At 41.4% G+C, this 17,968-nt stretch overlaps 1 protein-coding gene across 1 annotated transcript in view; it reads left to right on the top strand.

Annotated features, from left to right (window-relative positions):
* Positions 1-17,968, top strand: part of SORCS3 (sortilin-related VPS10 domain containing receptor 3) — a 617,501-nt gene that overhangs the window by 192,355 nt on the left and 407,178 nt on the right. Inside the window, exon 2 of the mRNA XM_011957327.1 lies at positions 3,908-3,975. Coding sequence (XP_011812717.1) covers positions 3,908-3,975 — 68 coding nt within the window. The remainder of the gene's footprint in view (positions 1-3,907; positions 3,976-17,968) is intronic.

Here is a 17,968-nt window from a genome sequence, read left to right as displayed (position 1 = left end):
ATCAGCATTTAACAGGTTCCCCAGTGGCTCTCAGGCTCTGGCTTATTCATGGAATGGGAAGAGCACTACCTTGGGGGCACTTGGTCAAGGTCAGACATTGCTGAGACTTGACCTTGAGTCGTGTTCCCCTTTCTGGGGCTCCATTTTTTCATCTATAAAATGAGAGCAGTAGACTGGCTTAATAGCATCTCCTGCTGAAGTCTGTGATTTACCAACACAATATCAGTACCTTTCATTTACTCAAAAGCAATTATTTTATAAGAACCTTCAATATGCTGAGCCTGTGAAGGAGACAGAAGTACCAAACACAATCCCTACCTTAAGTTGTGTAGGTTTTAGTTGAGAAGGCCGCTCACGTAACATTCAGAAGCTATCAAGATAGTGTTTGCAATAAATTGCATGACTCCATTTTAAGCAAAATAGGACTTCACAGGAGAGAACATTTTTGATGTCTGGGATAATCCTGGGAGGCCACCTGAAAGGGGTGGGCTTTGGACTCTTTCTCCAACATCAGGCAGGCAAGTACAGGGGATAATGAAAGGATGGGGCACAGGCAGCGATATAACAATAGAGCATGAAAGAAAGCAGAGATGTGAGGATGTGTTTGTCTTACCTGAGGTACCTTGAAAAACTTAGATTGTTTAAAACAGAGGACAGGTTTTTGCAAACTGGAAAAAATGATTGGAAGAGTATGCATGGGCCAGACTGTGGAGTCTAAGTGTGTCAGTCCAAGGAGTATGGATTTTACCCATTGGCAGAGCAAGCCCGTAAAGTTTTCTGATCAAGAAAGTGCACGAATTAAGAGGTAAAATTGAAACCATCTACTATGAAGACAGAAGTAATATTCACAGAAGTGTGGAAGGATATGTTAGTCTGGATTCTCCAAGAAGCAGACATGAAGATAAAATGAGATGTCTGAGAAACCTATTAGGAAAAATGCCCATGAGAGAAAATGGGAAAAGAGCAAGAGCAGATTGGGACAACTGCTGGACTGAGATGGAGATCTGACCCCGCAGTGAAGGAGATGGGTAAGGAAGGCAGGCAGGCAGGTAGGCTGGCTGGGAGAATCTCAGACTGTAGTGAGGTTCTGTGGAAAGTTTAGCAAGGCTGTTAGGGGATCTTAGCATCAATGTCATCCATTAGAGGAGTCCTGTCACCCAGGAATGTGTCTGCCTAATATTTCTGTTGCTTGTAACCATTGGCCAGGAGCAGCTTTTGTGGGGTGTGGGCTTGGCAAGAGGTAGCAATGGATTTCAGAGCACAACAGCTGGAGTGCTTAGTCAATTATGCTTCCTGCAGGTGGAGATCTGAGAGGCACGTTCTCATGGCAGCTACTGAGGAGAAGGAGAAACTAAGGAGAGTCTGGTAATATTCTCTTGGGTGGTTTATCTACAGAACGCCTGCATCTTTGCTCATGATGCTTCCTCTGTGTAGAAACGCTTCAGCACTCCCTTTAGCTAGTTAGTTTCTACTCTTTCTAGGTATTAGTTTGGGTTTCACCCTTAGGAATCCTTCCCTAACTTCTTTATCTAGTTTCTGTATTTGGTGCCTCAACATTCCCTGGTTTTCTGTGCATTCACCACCATAACACCTATCACTCTGTATAGGAGTTGCCTGCTCATTTTTTAGGTTTCTCCCCTACTAGATTAGACTATGAGCTTCTAGAGGGAAGAATCTGGATCTTTTATTTCTGTATCCCCCATATATAGCCCAGTGGCCAGAATATCATAGCCATTCAATAGAGGAAGAAAGGAAATGATGGAAGGAGGGAGGGAAAAACAGGGTGGTCCAAGCTTTGAGTAAGGAGAAGGGTTTTCCAGATCTAGTGGTTAGAAGCTCTGCTAATTAAGTGAAACTCTTACCCTCAGCATCTCTTTCTTCATTCTACATGGATTTTGCACTTTTTAGAGCCATGTCCCCTGAAGGCTTGATGTTGGGGAAAACATGAAATGGTCTGACTTGTTCCTGCAGAGTCTGAGTCAGGTGGTCATTCTGACTCATTCCTAGTAGATCGGTTTTGAGCTTTTTTACTTTTTCCAGAATTTGGCATGGCCTGCACATAGCCTTCCATGCTTTTACACAGTGACTTTAAGAAAGACTTGGTATATAAAATAAGGTCAAATCAAGAGCAGAAGAACTTTGGGGTGTGTGTGTGTGTGTGTGTGTGTGTTTGTGTGTTTGTGTGTGTGTACCCTATACACTGATTCAGCAAACAGAAATTATCTGGCAACTTGCTAGATATTTGGCGAAGCTATGGATAAGTATATTTCTTTGTTAGTCTCTGGCTTTAATAAACAAGAAAACTGGTTATGAATGGGAGGGGCAAAGACCTCTAAGTGACTGTAGAGAACAATTCTTTGCATGGGTTCCTCATTCCTTGCTGTTGTGCTGTGGTAATAAGACAGGTAGTCTGGTAGAGTCTACTATTCTACAAATAGCCATGCCACTGGTGTGTGCTATTAATACATACTCTTTGATTTGTGCTGTGGTAATAGGACAGGTAGCTTGGTAAATTCCACTATTCTACAAATAGCCATGCCATTGATGATGTTTCTTGCCAACCTTCCATTCCTCACCGCAGAGAAATTGAATGTCCCAGTCACCTTTGGCACATAATGGATCATATCCCTTGCCTTTAATTTTTTTTTTTTAGTTTATATAGAAGAAATGGAAATGGGGATTATTGACCCCATGGAGTGCTGGATGAGAATAAATCTCGAAGTGAGCATTTTGTTGTTAGTTAAGTGCCATAAAAATGTTCAATATAATGGCTGATTATTTGTCTTTAATCTTAAATGGATACCTAGAATGGGCAAGTCCCATCTCAATAGCAGAAATTCATTATCTCGGAAAGAATTTAATGGTTGCTGTGAAAATGAACTGGAGGAAGTTAAATTGTGGAATAGGAAGGAGCTGAAAAAAGTGAAATGAGTTGTGCATTAAATTTAGATAAACACAATTATGTGTAACTGGATTATCACACGTGCAGGCAGGCAATGTGTATTATGCACCTGCGTTTTGATTAAAATCGATTCAGGTGTACGCGCTTAGCATCCTTTTAGATGTAGAGCTGTGCCTAAGCCACTGCCCAGATGCATGAGAGGCAGGTAGGGAAACATCTGATGGCCAAGTCCTCAGCTGGAGAAAGGGCATGGGAACAGACTGGTCAGCCCGAGACTGGGTAAGAAAACCACCAACTGGATTACAGGCAGCCTCAGTTGTCTGATACGTCCAGCTTCCTTTTGGGTTACTTAACATCAACTGATGTCAAGAAGGTGGTCTTGGAGTCCAGTGGAGTTCAGTGATCTGCTTACTCCACAGTAGTGGGGGCAGGTGATACATGGTCGATGGCAGATAGTATCAGGGGATGTTGGGGAAGTAGGCCTGCCTGCATTCAGGTATTTATGCCTGCCAAGGCCCTATTGATGGAAACACAAAATCTCTTTGAACCCCTTTTATAGACAGAATCAGGCCCACTTCCCTTTTACCCTTTTAGGTCCAATTCTGTGAATCAGAGTCATCTCTGGACCAAAAAACAAGCCTATAATCTGATCTCTGGGTGGCCTTGGTGGTGAACAAAGCCAGCTGGCCTGTGTCTGACCTTGAAGGAGGACAGATGTGAAGAAACAACTGTCAATAGCCAATTAATTCCTGTTGGCATGTTTTATTTCAAATGCAAAGCACTGTCAGGATTAAAATAAATGCTACCAGTTACAGGGATGCATTAAATTAATAACTTTTTTTCCCCTTGCTTGATCCTATAATACCCCACAACTCAATGGATAAATACTAAGCCCTCCTCTGGGTGATAGGAGATGCATTGTATATTGTTACACAAACTAAAGTAAGCTTCCTTTTTTCCCTCCCTTTTTTCCTCTCCTCTGCCCTTATCCCCAACCCCTTGCAGGTCATACTTATCCTGACGAAGCTATATGACTTCAACCTGGGCAGCGTGACTGAGAGTTCACTTTGGAGGTAAGCGGATTAGAGATTCGTAAGGAGCCACCCTGGTTTGGCTCACGTAAGAAACGCAAGCAAAGCAGTTGGGAAGTGTGGACTGGAAGGAGCAGAAGATAGTCCTCTTCCTGGAAGCTCATGCTAATGCTCCAGGTGGAACCAACAGCCCCCACCTGTGAATTCCTTTCCTCCTCTGCTTATCTCTTTTGGAACCTGTTGCATATATATCCTGGCCCTCTCATTGCTTCTATGTTTTTGGAGTATCTCATTCTACTTGAAGAAGGTGGGGCCTGGCTAGAGAGATCAGATAAACATGCACGAGTAGAGCTTCTTGATTAGGAAGCCTGCTGTAGGAGGGATTCTTGTCCTGGATATGAGTCTTGGCCAGAGAACTGTCTCCAGCCCTTTGCATCTGTAAGATGCTGTGGTTCTTGAGAAGGCAGTACCATGGGCACAGATACACATGGGAAGAGGTACAGATACAAGTTCGTCTGATGATGTTCTGATCCCCAGGCACTTTTGCCTTCAGGGGCCCCTTGCCCCATAAAATAGTATTAAAAGGTCTATTTTGCACCTGCATTGGTATGAAGACAGCTACATTAATATCATGTATTAAAACACTTGTTTCAGCCCAGTTTATTCTTTTGATTTTAAAATAAAACACTTTTGGGGCCTCTAAAACTGCTATACCTCTTGTGCCTAGTGGATAAGCTAGCCCTGTTAGCAATGCTTGTGCACACAGGACAAGGGAGAAGAAGGATATGGGTGAGTGAAGTCAGAGAGAACCTTAATAAAGCCATGAAACTGGGAGTTTCTCAGGACAGGGAATGCTCATGTGTTACACACACTTATGTGTATACCTCATCACGTACATACGCACACCCATATGACCACACTGACACGCAGTCACACGGGTCGACAGTGGGTCTCATCAGCCACTGGCACTTGGTGCTTCACCCTCTCTACTAGGTCTGTGAGACTTGAGGTGTTGTTCGTTTTCTCCCATTTACCTTGTGATATGTCAATACTGGGCAGGAAGCTGTCACAAAAAGCCATGCATCTGGCTGTATCATCATCCCTAACTCCTGTCCTGAGGGTTTCCTGGGGTTTTGGAGCGGAGGGGATTGGGGTGTGAAATGCTTCTTCATCTGACCTGTTTGTTTGCACAGAACTAGGCAGCTTCTCTCCAGGGAAGAGGGAGTAGTCACAGCATCTATTAAATATTGAGGAGTTAATTGCTCATATCGACTGAGGCCTGCCTGCATTTTCACAGGACGTCTAAAACCTAATTTTGCTGCTCAGTGAAAATTGGCAGAGGTATAAGTAACCAGCGTGCCTCTAACAAATGAAAGCATGACTATTTCCACTCACACGGTACTTTCCAGGGAATTAGAGCCTCAGAAACCTCCCTTCAAGCCCAAGCACAGTGCTGCTGTGTGATACTTTAAGCCTCATTCCTGTGGTGTCTGCTTGGTCAAATCATGAAACATGCCAGAAAATTTTATCTTTACATTGAAAAACAGCTATTCCTGCTACCTTATGTTGCAGAAAAGGTTTGGCTATTTCTAGGAGCAGGCCAGGCAAGTATAGGAACCTAGGCCAGTTGCTTAATGCTAGAGGCCTTCAAGTTATGAAGGATGTTTCTCACAAATTGCAAGAGCCAGTGTATTCATCAGCATGTACCAAGAGACAGTGTATAGCTTGGTGTCTGTACGGGTACCCTGGTGTTCCATTGCCAGGATTGAAGTCCCAGTTTGTCCACCACCAAGCTGTGTAATTTTGGGCATTTTACTTAATCTCTCTCTATTAGTTCCCCAGGGCTGCCATAATAATTACTACAAACTGAGTGGCTTAAAGCAACAGAAATGTCTTCTCTCACAGTTCTGGAGTCCAGAAGTCTGAAATCAAGTTGTCATCGGGGCCATGTTCCTTCTGGAAGATCTAGGGTCCTCCTGGATAAACCAGGATGACCTCATCTTGAAATCCTTAATGACATCTGCAAAGACTTTTTTTTCAAATAAGGTTCATTATAGATTCTGGGAGTTAGGATGGGGACATATCTTTTAAGGGAGTTTATCATTCAATCCACTTCACTACGTCTGTTTCCCTGCATATAAATTGGCACAGAACATGTCTTTGCTCTAGCCTCATTTTTCTTGCTATTCCTCCAACATACCACCATGCTTTCCCCGAGAGCCTTTACACTGAGATTTTTCCTCTGCCTAGTGCTCCCAGGCGACAGAGCAGACACCTCACTTCCTTCCCTTCTCTGGTCACAGGTCACCTAATCATGAGGTCCTTCCCTAGGATTCCACATTCCATCACTTGGCTACATGTTTTTCTTGGTCCTTATCACCAGCTGGCATGCTAAATGTTAAGTTGTTGCTTTGTTATTGTCTTCCCACACCCACTCACATCTAAGCTTGTCCAGAGAGGGAATTTTTTTCACTTTAATTCAGTGCTGTATTCTCAGCGTCTAGAAGATTATTTGGCACACAAGAGGTGCTTAATAAATGCTTACTTAGTGAGTAAATTAATGAAGGGGTTGTTTTAAGGATTAAGTGAAACAAATGTAAAAACATTTAGTCCAGTAACTCACACATAGGAAGTGCTTACTTAATTGTAATTATTAATGATTGTCATAGCCCTGTGTTTGGATAGAGTTTTCATTCCATTGTTGACTTTGTTTTTAAGGATCCCTCGCTGCAGAGGTGCATGTGAGGGAAATTATAAGACACCAAGGGAGTGTAGTCTGCGTTCTCTAGGAATTAGCAGAGATCTTTGAGGTTGAAGATCGGGGATTAGGGAGGGGAGAAGAGTGATTTAGAATGTTGTCCTTTGTGCCAGTTGGGAGGAATTGAAATACCAATTTCTATCTAGTCAAAGATATTCTTTTATAGAAAAGATTCTTCAAGCTGGGTGTCGGCACAAAGGGAGGGATGCAGTTTGGCAAGTGGAGAGATGTCCCTACCACAGGGCAAAGTCCAGGTGAGGCTGGTCTGTGGGAGAGAATGTGCTGGGCCAGGTCCGGAGGGTGTGGGGATTGGTCAGGTTCACAGAAGAGGCCCAAGCAAAGGGAGTTACTCAGAGCGAGTTTACAGATCACAGATTCCGTATGGTGTGCCCTTATGGGGATTTGGAAAGCTGGTGGATATTATGGGCTTTCCCTGTTGATCAATATCATGTATGAGTATATTTTTGTGTTAGGTTTCAGGAGGTTCACGGACCTGATAAAGCCCAGCTTAGGAACCCCTAGATAGAGTGTGACTGAGGAAGGGGACTGCTCCTAAACTTTCTGGGGGTTTCCTGGTTTGCTGGGACCTCATTGGGAGTCTTCTAACTTTTTACTGTCTTTCTCACGTCTTCTAAAGATCTGTATCTCCCATTCTCTTTTCCTGTACTGATAATGATGTATTTTATAGAGCCTAGAGCAGTATGATTTCCCTTCCTAATACAGTGTGCAGAGAAAAGAAACTAAATTAAACATGCACCCTTTCAGCTTTGTGATTCGGCTTAACATGCTTAACCAAGTTGAAATTGAATTCAGTGATTCTTCTTCAGTGTTCTGTACAACCAAGAAGCCTGGAACAGCAGCTGTCATGATAAGATGACACCCCCTGTCAGGTGGCAATGTGATATAATTATTTGCCTCACTGGATTAATAATTCAGAGGCCATCTACTTCTAAATAGATGAAAGACTGTTTAAAACCATTAATTTGTGTAGCAGTATCTTGTGCCCTTGTGACATTCTTTCTGGAATACCTTGGTGCTCTTCTACTGCTGGTGGCCAAGGTTCTTTATTCACCACCACCAGGGTGGTTATGTAAATTTGTCATTTAGCACAACAGCACAACCATCTGTTGGTATCCCTTAGTCAAAAAACACTTCACCTATAAGATATCATGTTTAGAGAATTAATGAGGTTGGGGACTGACTTGTTTAAAGGATGCAGAGCTTTCCCTGAGTTACGTGGGTCATAAGGCTGAGGTTAGGAGCACTCCCTGGCTCTTGATCTGAGCCTCATTCCACAGTGTCATATAGCCATTCTCAAAAATGGAAACTTTGCTGCTATACAGACATAACCCTCCTATTTATGTCTCTTCCGTCCCTAATAAATTTAGGCCATTGTCATGTGGTAGGGTGGTGCTATGGACTCAAAGGGAGGACCACATTATTCTCATTTCCGTGACAACTGCATATGGTGCATGTCTTGGTGCCCTATTTATGCCCTCTGCACTCGTGGATGCACATGCATCTCTGCCTCACTTGGGCATTCATGATCCTCAATTAGGGAGGAAGGACGCTACTTTTCTCTGGAAGTGGAAACTCTGATAGTGCCAATCAATCCACTGCTTGAGGTTGTTAAATCTTTACTTTTGAACATATATACTGGTGAGGATTTGTGTTTCTGATTGGCAGGTCGCTTCTTGGACTCATTTCTGTATGTCTTGGACATGAGCCCTTGGACTAATAAACAAAAACTTTAAAGAAGTTTAAGTTACCCACTTCTGGAGGGAAATGGGTTAAAAGCAATTCTCCAGCTTCTGCCTGTCCATCCTAAGCATGACTGTTCATCAAGGGTCCCTGACTGATGAGCTTCAGAACAAAATATACATGGTAAAGCAACTTCAGGTATGAGGTTGCCACAGGTAGGCAGTCCCCACAGGTGCAAGGTGTCTACAGGTGTGAATCTGTGCAGGAGCTCTCCTCTGGCTGCTGGACTAGGGTCTTCACAGAGCTAAATGAATTTGCAGTTGTCTAGGCACCAGAGGAAACAGGAATCATTTGCAAAGAATGATCCCCTTCAATTGGTAGACCTTGGTTCTTCACCTCTCTCCTCTCTTGCTTTATTGCACCTACTCTTAGCCTTGCTTTACTGCACCCACCCTAGTAGTATGGGAGCCATTCTACTATTAGAAAAGAAACCAGACTGAACAGCCATTCTTCCTGTATGCCTGGCTTCAGGACGCACCATAATTGATTATGATGTATATGGAGAGTATGGATTCCCAGGCACTTCCTGCCAGAGACCTTCCATGACCCTCCTGTCTGGGTGGGAGGCTCCTCCTTTGCTTATCGGTAGCTTTATATCCTTACACCATATTGGTTATTTGTTCCTAGCCTGTGAACTTCTCAAGGGCAGGGAATGCATGCCTTAGTTGTTTCTGGATCATTGGCAATGCTTAGCACTTTAACTATACTGAATAAGGATTTGGAAACCTCACGAAAGTTTTCAATAGCCCCAAACCAATCCCAGCACCAGCCCCGCCTTGCCGTGTCCCTTTCCATGTATTGAGTTGTCTCATACTCCTGCCACTTGGGAATTCTGTGACTTTTCATCTGGTTCACAAGCTGTTGTCTGGACCACTTATTTCCTCCTTAATTGTTCTGTCAGTGACCTTTCTCGAGGATGCTGCTTTTTTTAAAAATAGAAAATGGAGACCTTTTGAATTTATTAATTTTTTGTTTGCCAAGAAAACCTTGATAATAATTGCTAAGACTTCCCAGAAGTTATTAGTTTACAAATTTTAATGACACTCATGATTTATTTATGCGCTTCCCTCCCTCTACAGCTGCTCACCCCAATTCCTTGGTGGAATTCCTGCTGAATCTGAGTGAATTAGCGGAAACAAAACTGCAGATTGGAATGACATTTTTTGCTAGACTGTTAATTAAAAGCCTTCCACCCCATTCGCTAGGCTCTTTATATGCGAGGTCCCGAAGGCTGGGCTGATATAAGCTGTGAAATCCTCTGTCTAAAACTGGGATGGTCTCCTATTTGCTTGCTGTAGTAATCAATCTGGTGGAAACTCCTGAATGGGTCACAGAACTTTCAATTGAACCGATATTAATTGAGCATCCATTATGTAAGCAGCCCTGTGTTCATTGCTGGGAGATGCAAAGTAAGTATGTCATGATTGCTATCCTCAAGGAATGTTTCATTTGGTTGGAAGATAAGATGAACGTACATGGGAAACAACAGCAGGCATATGTAAGAATATATACATATCCACAAAATACAGTGCATTCTGCAATGACTGGCTGTGCTCTACAAATGCTCATATTTTTATTATTACCACTCCACATCATTCCATAAAGAATACAAAACAATTCTAGGAATGAATCGGAGAAGAGAGCAATATGACAAATATATTTTGTTTTGCTATGTAATATAATATATCCTATTTTTCTATTGGGATGTGTAAGCTTCTTAAAAAGAAAGACAGCTGGGCCTGGTGGCTCATCCCTGTAATCCCAGCACTTTGGGAGGCTGAGGCGGGTGGATTACCTGAGGTCAGGGGTTCACAACCAGCCTGGCCAACATGGTGAAACCCTGTCTCTACTAAAAAATACAAAAATTAGCTGGGAGTGGTGGTGGGTGCCTGTAATCCCAGCTACTCAAGAGGCTGAGACAGGAGAATCACTTGAACCTGGGAGGCCGAGGTTGTAGTGAGCTGAGATGATGCCACTGCACTCCAGCCTGGGCAAGAGAGCGAGACTCCATCTCAAAAACAATAAATAAATAAAAAGGAAAGATATCGGTAGTTCCCATGGTTCCTAGAAACACCTGGTGACAGTGGGATGGCATATATAGTGCTTAAAGGGGGGGTGGGTCTTGGATTCAAACAGCCTGGATGTGAACCCAGCTCTATTGCTTACTAGCTATACCATCTTGAGCAATGTTTTAGTCTCTTTGAGCCTCAGTTTACTTCTCCATAAAAATAGAAAGATAATAAAGTCTATCTCATATAGGTTTTGTGGGAATTCAGTGAAATAATGCATGGAATGCAAATGTTGTCAATGTAGTCAGTATTTAATATAATAATTATGATTTGTTCATATACTCCTACTAAGTTAGCCCAGCAGCCTCAGCCACGCTCCAGATGACAACTGTGCTAATATCTTTAGGAGGATGGGGTACAGAACAAATCTAGACTCCTAGGCATATCATACCTGGAAATTATGCATTTCTGCTTGAGAGAGAATATTCCTGTCTTCCCCTTTATGTCCTCATTTGTGTATGGCAAAAGGTGAAAGTTAATGTATTTCTTGGGTTTCATACACCAGATGCTGCTGCTGCTGCTGGTGATTTGGGGTACAGGATGCAAAGTACAATCTGATTTTCAATTTCTTCGCCATAGTGTTAACTTGGTCTTTATTGGTTTCCTTTTCATATAACTTTTGGAGAATCTAAGCCCATTGAAGAGCTTTGCTGTCTCTCAAGTAATTAACATGGAAGGCAGGGTGGGGCCATGCATGTTTCTCAAACTTGTTGCACTCAGCTCACTGCAGCCTCGACCTCCTCAGGTTCAAGAGATCCTCCTGCCTCAGTCCCCCAGTAGCTAGGACTACAGGCACGTGCCACCACGCCTGGCTAATTTTTTAACATTTTTTGTAGAAATGGGGTTTCACCATGTTTCCCAGGCTGGTCTCGAACTCATGAGCTCAAGTCATCTGCCTGCCTCAGCCTCCCAAAATGCTAGGATTGTAAGTGTGAGTCACCACACCTAGCTGAAACTTTTGAAAAAATAAATTCCTGAGAAACGACCAACCTTACTAAATTGAAATCTCTTGGGAACCACTGAACTCACCCAAGGAAGCTTGGGTTCTAGGCCCACCTCTGTTACTAATTAATCAGATTACTCATGCCATCCTTCTGTTTCTTCACAAATAAAGGTCTTAGATGAAATGATCTCTCGAAACCCTTTCAACTCTGAGTCCACAGTCTCTGTCATACTGGGAAGTCAAACAGGAAGCCCACACAGCGTTTATGATATCCAAAACATACCTTTCTTGAGCTAACAGCACTGCTTCTGAGCACAGCCACCTTCCTTTGTAAAATCTGCTGGTGAAGTTGCAATCCAAGTGTCAATAAAATAACATACTCTGCTAACTTGCTGTTCACTGATGGATATTATCCAGTTGGCAGACATTAGCCAGAACACCTGTCCAAACTACTTAGTTTAAATTCATTAAACACAGGGAGCATCATACAATCTATGAAAGTCTTTGTTCTGAAAAAAAAAAATAGAATGAGAAATGAGTTTGCTCTAAATATTGGGCCCTCAGACATCTTACTTTGCTAGAGAATTGAGAAATGAGAACACTGGAGAAGCAGATCTGGATTACAGATTTAATGTTTTCCTATTTATTATGGGATAGAGGACTTCTTTTTATGGCTCCGTCTTTTTTCTTCCACTAGGCAGTACCACAGCATGCATAAATCTTGATTTTTGTCCAGTGGCTGAGAGAATGTAACACTTTTGTATGGATTGTGTCTGTGGATGGTTATTTTATGTTGTTTTCCCTTTCCTCCAAATACAGTACCATTTTATCACAATCATAAATAACCCTGCCATTTGGATAAAGGGTGTGAAATTCTGCCCATCCCTGTCCACAGCCTGAGCTCCCTCTCATTTTCTCAGCAGTCAATTCATTAGCCTTCTAATGAAGTTAATAAGTGAACAGGATCAGACAGTCCCTTCTAAAATAACATTTTTAAGTGGATGCATTTCCTTGCTCTCTAAGGTAGGCCTTAATTTATTTCCCTGCCAGATGGCCATCTGCGTAAAACTCTGATAGGTGGGCCCTTGAAATGTGGTTTGAAGCCAAAAAAAGAAAAAATTTCAACTCACACAGAGCCTATCTATTTTCAAGTTTATAGGAGAGTGATTTGACATACCCCATTCCTGCTTATGTATATAACGACTATAAAGATTAGGTAGTCAAACTTTCATAGTTACTTTCTCATCATTTAGTGGCCAATTACTTTATTGGACATAGTCTATAACTATAACTATGACATTAGAAGGCTAATGTCATTAGGAGGTTTCTGGCAAATTCCCTTCAAAGACCACTACCCTAGACATTATTTGGCGGAAAATATGTAAACTGGTAAAAGACCTTTCCTGTTACACGTCTGTGAGATTTCTTTATAAGAATCACTGAACTTAGGAAGTTTTTTTATATGTTATTGTTGCTTCCAAATGTTTTGTGCCCAACTTAAAGCTAAAGCTGCGCTGTCTTCCAATACATAAGGTTTATCTTGTAAAAGATTCCCCCCTTCACTGCTATTATTCTCTTAAACTTGCATACCATTTTTAGTCATTGTCCGCATGAATACGGGACAGTTCTCATATTTCCGGGAGAAATGGAAGGCCTGTGTAATTGAACATTCCATTTTGCAGACGGATTGTCTGGCGTCCCTAGTGGGTTGGTGGTCAGTGATTTCAGATCTGGGACCCCAATCTGGATCTTCCAGTTCTCAGCAGCCCCTTGTTCTTGCTGTCATGTTGGTAAGCATGCTTTCCTGGCCTTACAAATTTGGCAGCCATTCATGTTTCATGTGAAATCTATGGCTGAGGGACTGCTTTTGGCACTAGTAGTTTCCTTGGATATTTGCCTAAGTGATTTTCAGTTCAGGTGGATTATGAGAATCACCTGGGAAATTTAAGAAAAGTCAGTTTCTTGGGCCTTATTCTAATCCCACTGAATCAATTTCTGGGGTCAGGATCCATGAACTTATAGTTTTAAAGAACTCCCCTCTTGATTCTGATGTGCCACTGATCTAAGGCACTTTATGGCCATCTTTGCTTCTAAAGTGTCATTTGCTTCTAAAGTTGTTTTGGGTAACTCACCCACAGCATACCACCTTTCCCTCTACCCATCTTTCTTCCTTCTGGCTCAGAGTGATGAGTGTAATCATTCATGCAGAAATCCATAGTTGCACCCTCCTCTTTATAATGACAACCATAAAGGTTAATAATTGGAATGTGCTCTGGCACTTACTAACGAGCTCACATTCTGTCAGCATCAGGGCTGTTTAATTGGGCAATTAACATTGATCTTAGAGAGTGGTGCCACAAGAGAGTGGTCATGAGGTGCTGCTCCCCTGGAGTTGTGCTTGAGATAAGCCTTATGAGGGTGAGTTGGCCGTCAGGAATCTAGGTTCTGGTGGGGATCAGAGGACACAACAACTGGGGAATAGACCGGGCACAGTGGCTCATGTCTGTAATCCCAGCACTTTGGAAGGCCAACGCGGGCAGATCACAAAATCAGGAGTTCAAGACCAGCCTGACCAACGTGGTGAAACCCCGTCTCTACTGAAAACACAAAAAGTTAGCTGGGCATGGTGGCGTGCACCTGTAGTCCCATCTACTCAGGAGGCTGAGGCAAGAGAATTGCTTGAACCCGGGAGGTGGAGGTTGCAGTGAGCCAAGATTGGGCCACTGCACTCCAGCCTGGGTGACAGAATGAGACTCCATCTCAAACAAACAAAAACAAAACAAAAACTGGGGAATAGTTTCCAGGTACCTTTTGAAGGCTTTCTATTCATAAAGGTTTTTGGTTGCGAGTAACAGAAACCATTGCTAACTTAAGCAACATACAAGATTTGTTGGAAGAATACTGGAATTGTTCAACATTTGGAAGAAGAGATGAGCAAAAAAACCCCAGCAGTGACAAAATTCCAGGAATCTCCAGCAGCCGTAGCAGCTGGATGTCATGGATTTACACTCTGGTGAGCTGCTATCAGATGACAACTGCCTCCTTTGAGGTTTAAATTCCTGGAAGAGAAAATGGAAGAGACCACTTGGGTCAAGGAGTCAAAATTTTAACTGTATTCAGTAGGTAAGAGTTCCCTGGCCCAGCTGGCCCCTTTGTTCATCTCTATGCATAGAGAGGCCGGGATGATCAGCAGCAGGGCAGGACAAGGTTCTGGGAATACCAGACATCACAGATACCATATGTTTCCTGATGGATTGTAGTATACAGATAACTTAAATATGTACAATTTTAAAGATCATCCCTCCAATTATAATATATTTATTTAAGAGGCCATCAGTTATTATGTGTCAGAGAATGTGCTAGGAGCTTTACTCATAAAAATACCACTTGTAAAAACCTTGCAAGGGTTTTACCCCATACTGGTGGATGATGAACCCGAGGTTCTTGCTGACAGTGGGCAAAAGAGATGAGGTTTGACCTCAGGTCTGTAAAATGCCAAAATCCATGCTTGTCTCACTTGCCCCTTACTGTCTCCCCAGATAGCTTTTAACTCCCAGTTTAGTCTGTGAACATTGTCTCAGCCCTGGACACTCACTTCCCCATCTGTTCTCCTGAACCTTAGACAATGTACCAAAGTTTTAACAGTAGGGTCTTCATAAATGAAGATGATATGATTGGTCCGATATAATCTCTACAATTTTTATTTCTTGTAATGCCTCCCTCCCAACCCATCCCCCCACCAAGAGATGCAAGTAGAATGCTCTTAATCATTCACAAATTCTCCATTCCTGTTAGGAAAGGTGGTGGGTGATTATAGAAAATTGTCTGGGATGAGTGTGCTGTTTGTGTTCACACGTTTTTAATGCAAATTTTACTGACATAACTGAATATTCACAGGCAGTTCTAAGAAACAATACAAAGAAGATACTGTGTATACTTTACTCAGTCCCCCTCAGTATTTTGCAAAACTACAATATAATATCACTCTAGGATATTGACGTTGATATAATCCACCAACATTATACAGATACTCTAAGGTTTAGTTGTACCCATTTTTTTGTGTGAGTTTGTGTGGGGGTGTAGGGGAAGGTAGGTTTGTGTATCCGCCCTCATAGTTATGATGCTGAAATACTCCATCACCACAGGAATCTTTCATCTTGCCATTTTATAATCACACCTACCTCCCTCACCCAAAACCCCTAATCACTAAACCCTGGCAACCACTAATCTGTTCTCCATTTCTAAAATTCTATTATTTCAAAAATGTTGTAGGGTCATACAGTATACAATCTTTTGAGATTGCCTTTTCTCACTTTTCTTCATTTAGCATAATTCCCTGGAGATTCATGCACTTCTTTTTGTTTATCAGTAGTTCCCTTTTCTTGACAAGTAGTAGTCTAGGGTATGGATGTATGACAATTTGTTTAACCATTTACCTGTTGAAGGGCATTTGGGTTGTTTCTAGTTTTTGGCTATGGAAAATAATACTGTTCTGTACATTTGAATACAGGTTTTCATGCAAACATGTTTTCATTTTTCTGGAATAAATGCATGTGAGTGCAATTTATCCTACTCCCTTGAATTGCTTTTGCCCCTTTGTCAAAAATCAGTTGTACATATTTATATGGGACCATTTTTTGCTCTCCATTCTGTTTCACTGGGATGTGTCCATTCCTCTGCCAGTACCATCCTCTTCATGCGGTAGTGATATGGTAAGCCTTAGTGTCAGGCAGAATGATTACTCTCACTTTATTCTTCTTTGTTTGAACTGTTCTAGGGCCTCTGCTTTTCTACATATATTTTGGAAGAAGCTTGCCTCTGTTTGCCAAAATCAAAACCCTGATGGGGTTTTGATAGGAGTTTTGTTAAACCTCTAGGGGAATTTGTGGACTACTGACATCTTTAGTATATTGAGTCTTTGAATCCATGAACATGGTGGTACATCTCTTAGGTCTATGATTTCTTTCATCAGCATTTTATAGTTTTCACTATATAAAATCTATATGTATTTTGTTAAGTGTACACTTATTTAAGTATTTCACTTTCTTTGGAGTGATTGTAAAAGATATTGTTTGCTTAATTTCACTTTTCACATATTTATTATAATTGACTAGAAAATGAAATGGGATTGTCTTTTGTGTGTTGACTTTATTTTCCCAAGACCTTGCTCAACTCATTTGGTATTTGCTTTTGAGTGTATGTGTGTGTGTGTGTGTGTGTGTGTGTGTGTGTTTTGAGACAGGGTCTTACTGTATCACCCAAGCTGGAGTGCAGTGGTGTGAACATGGCTCACCACAGCCTTGACCTCTTAGGCTCAAGTGGTCCTCCTTCCTCAGCCTCCTGAATAGCTAAGACCACAGGCATATGCCACCATGCCTGGCTGATTTATAATTTTTTTGTAGAGATGGGGCCTTGCCATGTTGTCCAGGCTGGTCTTGTACTCCTGGGCTCAAGTGATCCTCCTGCCTTGGCCTCTTAAGAAGTGCTGGGATTACAGGCATGAGACACCACGCCCAGCCATGCTTTTGAATGTTTCTTGTGAACTCAGCACGGTGCTAGGCATTTTTTGAATGCACCAGGAAACAGAGTGAAGCTCTCTAATGAGGGATGTAAGCCTGTTTGACTCTATTCAGACCATGTATTAGTATAATTCATTTAATGAGACCTACTGTGTACAATATGTTTTCTAGGCACTGTGGGCCATATGAGAATGTAGAAAAGATTTTCCCTTCCAGGTTCCCCTAATTGGTTGGTCTCTCTCTCTCTCCATATATATAATAATTTATATATATATATATATAATTAGAGGCATATATATAAATTAGAGGTATATATTTATATAGAGAGAGAGAAAGAAAAGAGAGAAAGCAATAGAGAGGGAGAGAGAGACCATTGTTATATGATATTATGACAGTATGTTATATGATTAGATGCTATTCTGTAATAATAACTAATTTATATATATGCCTCTAATTATATTTATATGTATACATAAATATATACATATAAATGCATGTATTTATATGTATTCACATGTATATATAAATATATAAATGTATTTATATGTATATTTATAAATATATATAAACAATTAGAGGCTATCTATAAATTATTTCTTGCAGAATATCATATAACAGTGGTCTCTCTCTCCCTTTCTATTTTCTCTTTTCCTTTATCTCTACCTCTATATATACCTCTAATTAGATATACAATATATAATATACATATAATATACAAATATAAATGATATAAATATATAATATATATCTAGTTCATATGTAAATATGTAATATATATTATATATAAATAAATTAGAGGTGTATATATAGAGAGAAAGATAAAGGAAGAGAGTGATAGAAAGGGAGAGAGAGACCACTGTTATAAGATATTCTGTAAGAAATAATAACAGAATTTTAAAACAAAGGCATGAGAGAGAGAAAGATATTAATTCTAGCTTTGAAGGATCAGAGGATGCTTAGCCAGGAGCAGAATATGAGCTAGGCT

The sequence above is a fragment of the Colobus angolensis genome, unplaced genomic scaffold (assembly GCF_000951035.1).
Source record: "Colobus angolensis palliatus isolate OR3802 unplaced genomic scaffold, Cang.pa_1.0 Scaffold44, whole genome shotgun sequence".
In the NCBI taxonomy this organism is placed as follows: domain Eukaryota; kingdom Metazoa; phylum Chordata; class Mammalia; order Primates; family Cercopithecidae; genus Colobus; species Colobus angolensis.
The sequence above is the reverse complement of the archived record's forward strand: the minus strand, read 5'-3'. Positions and strand labels throughout refer to the sequence as shown.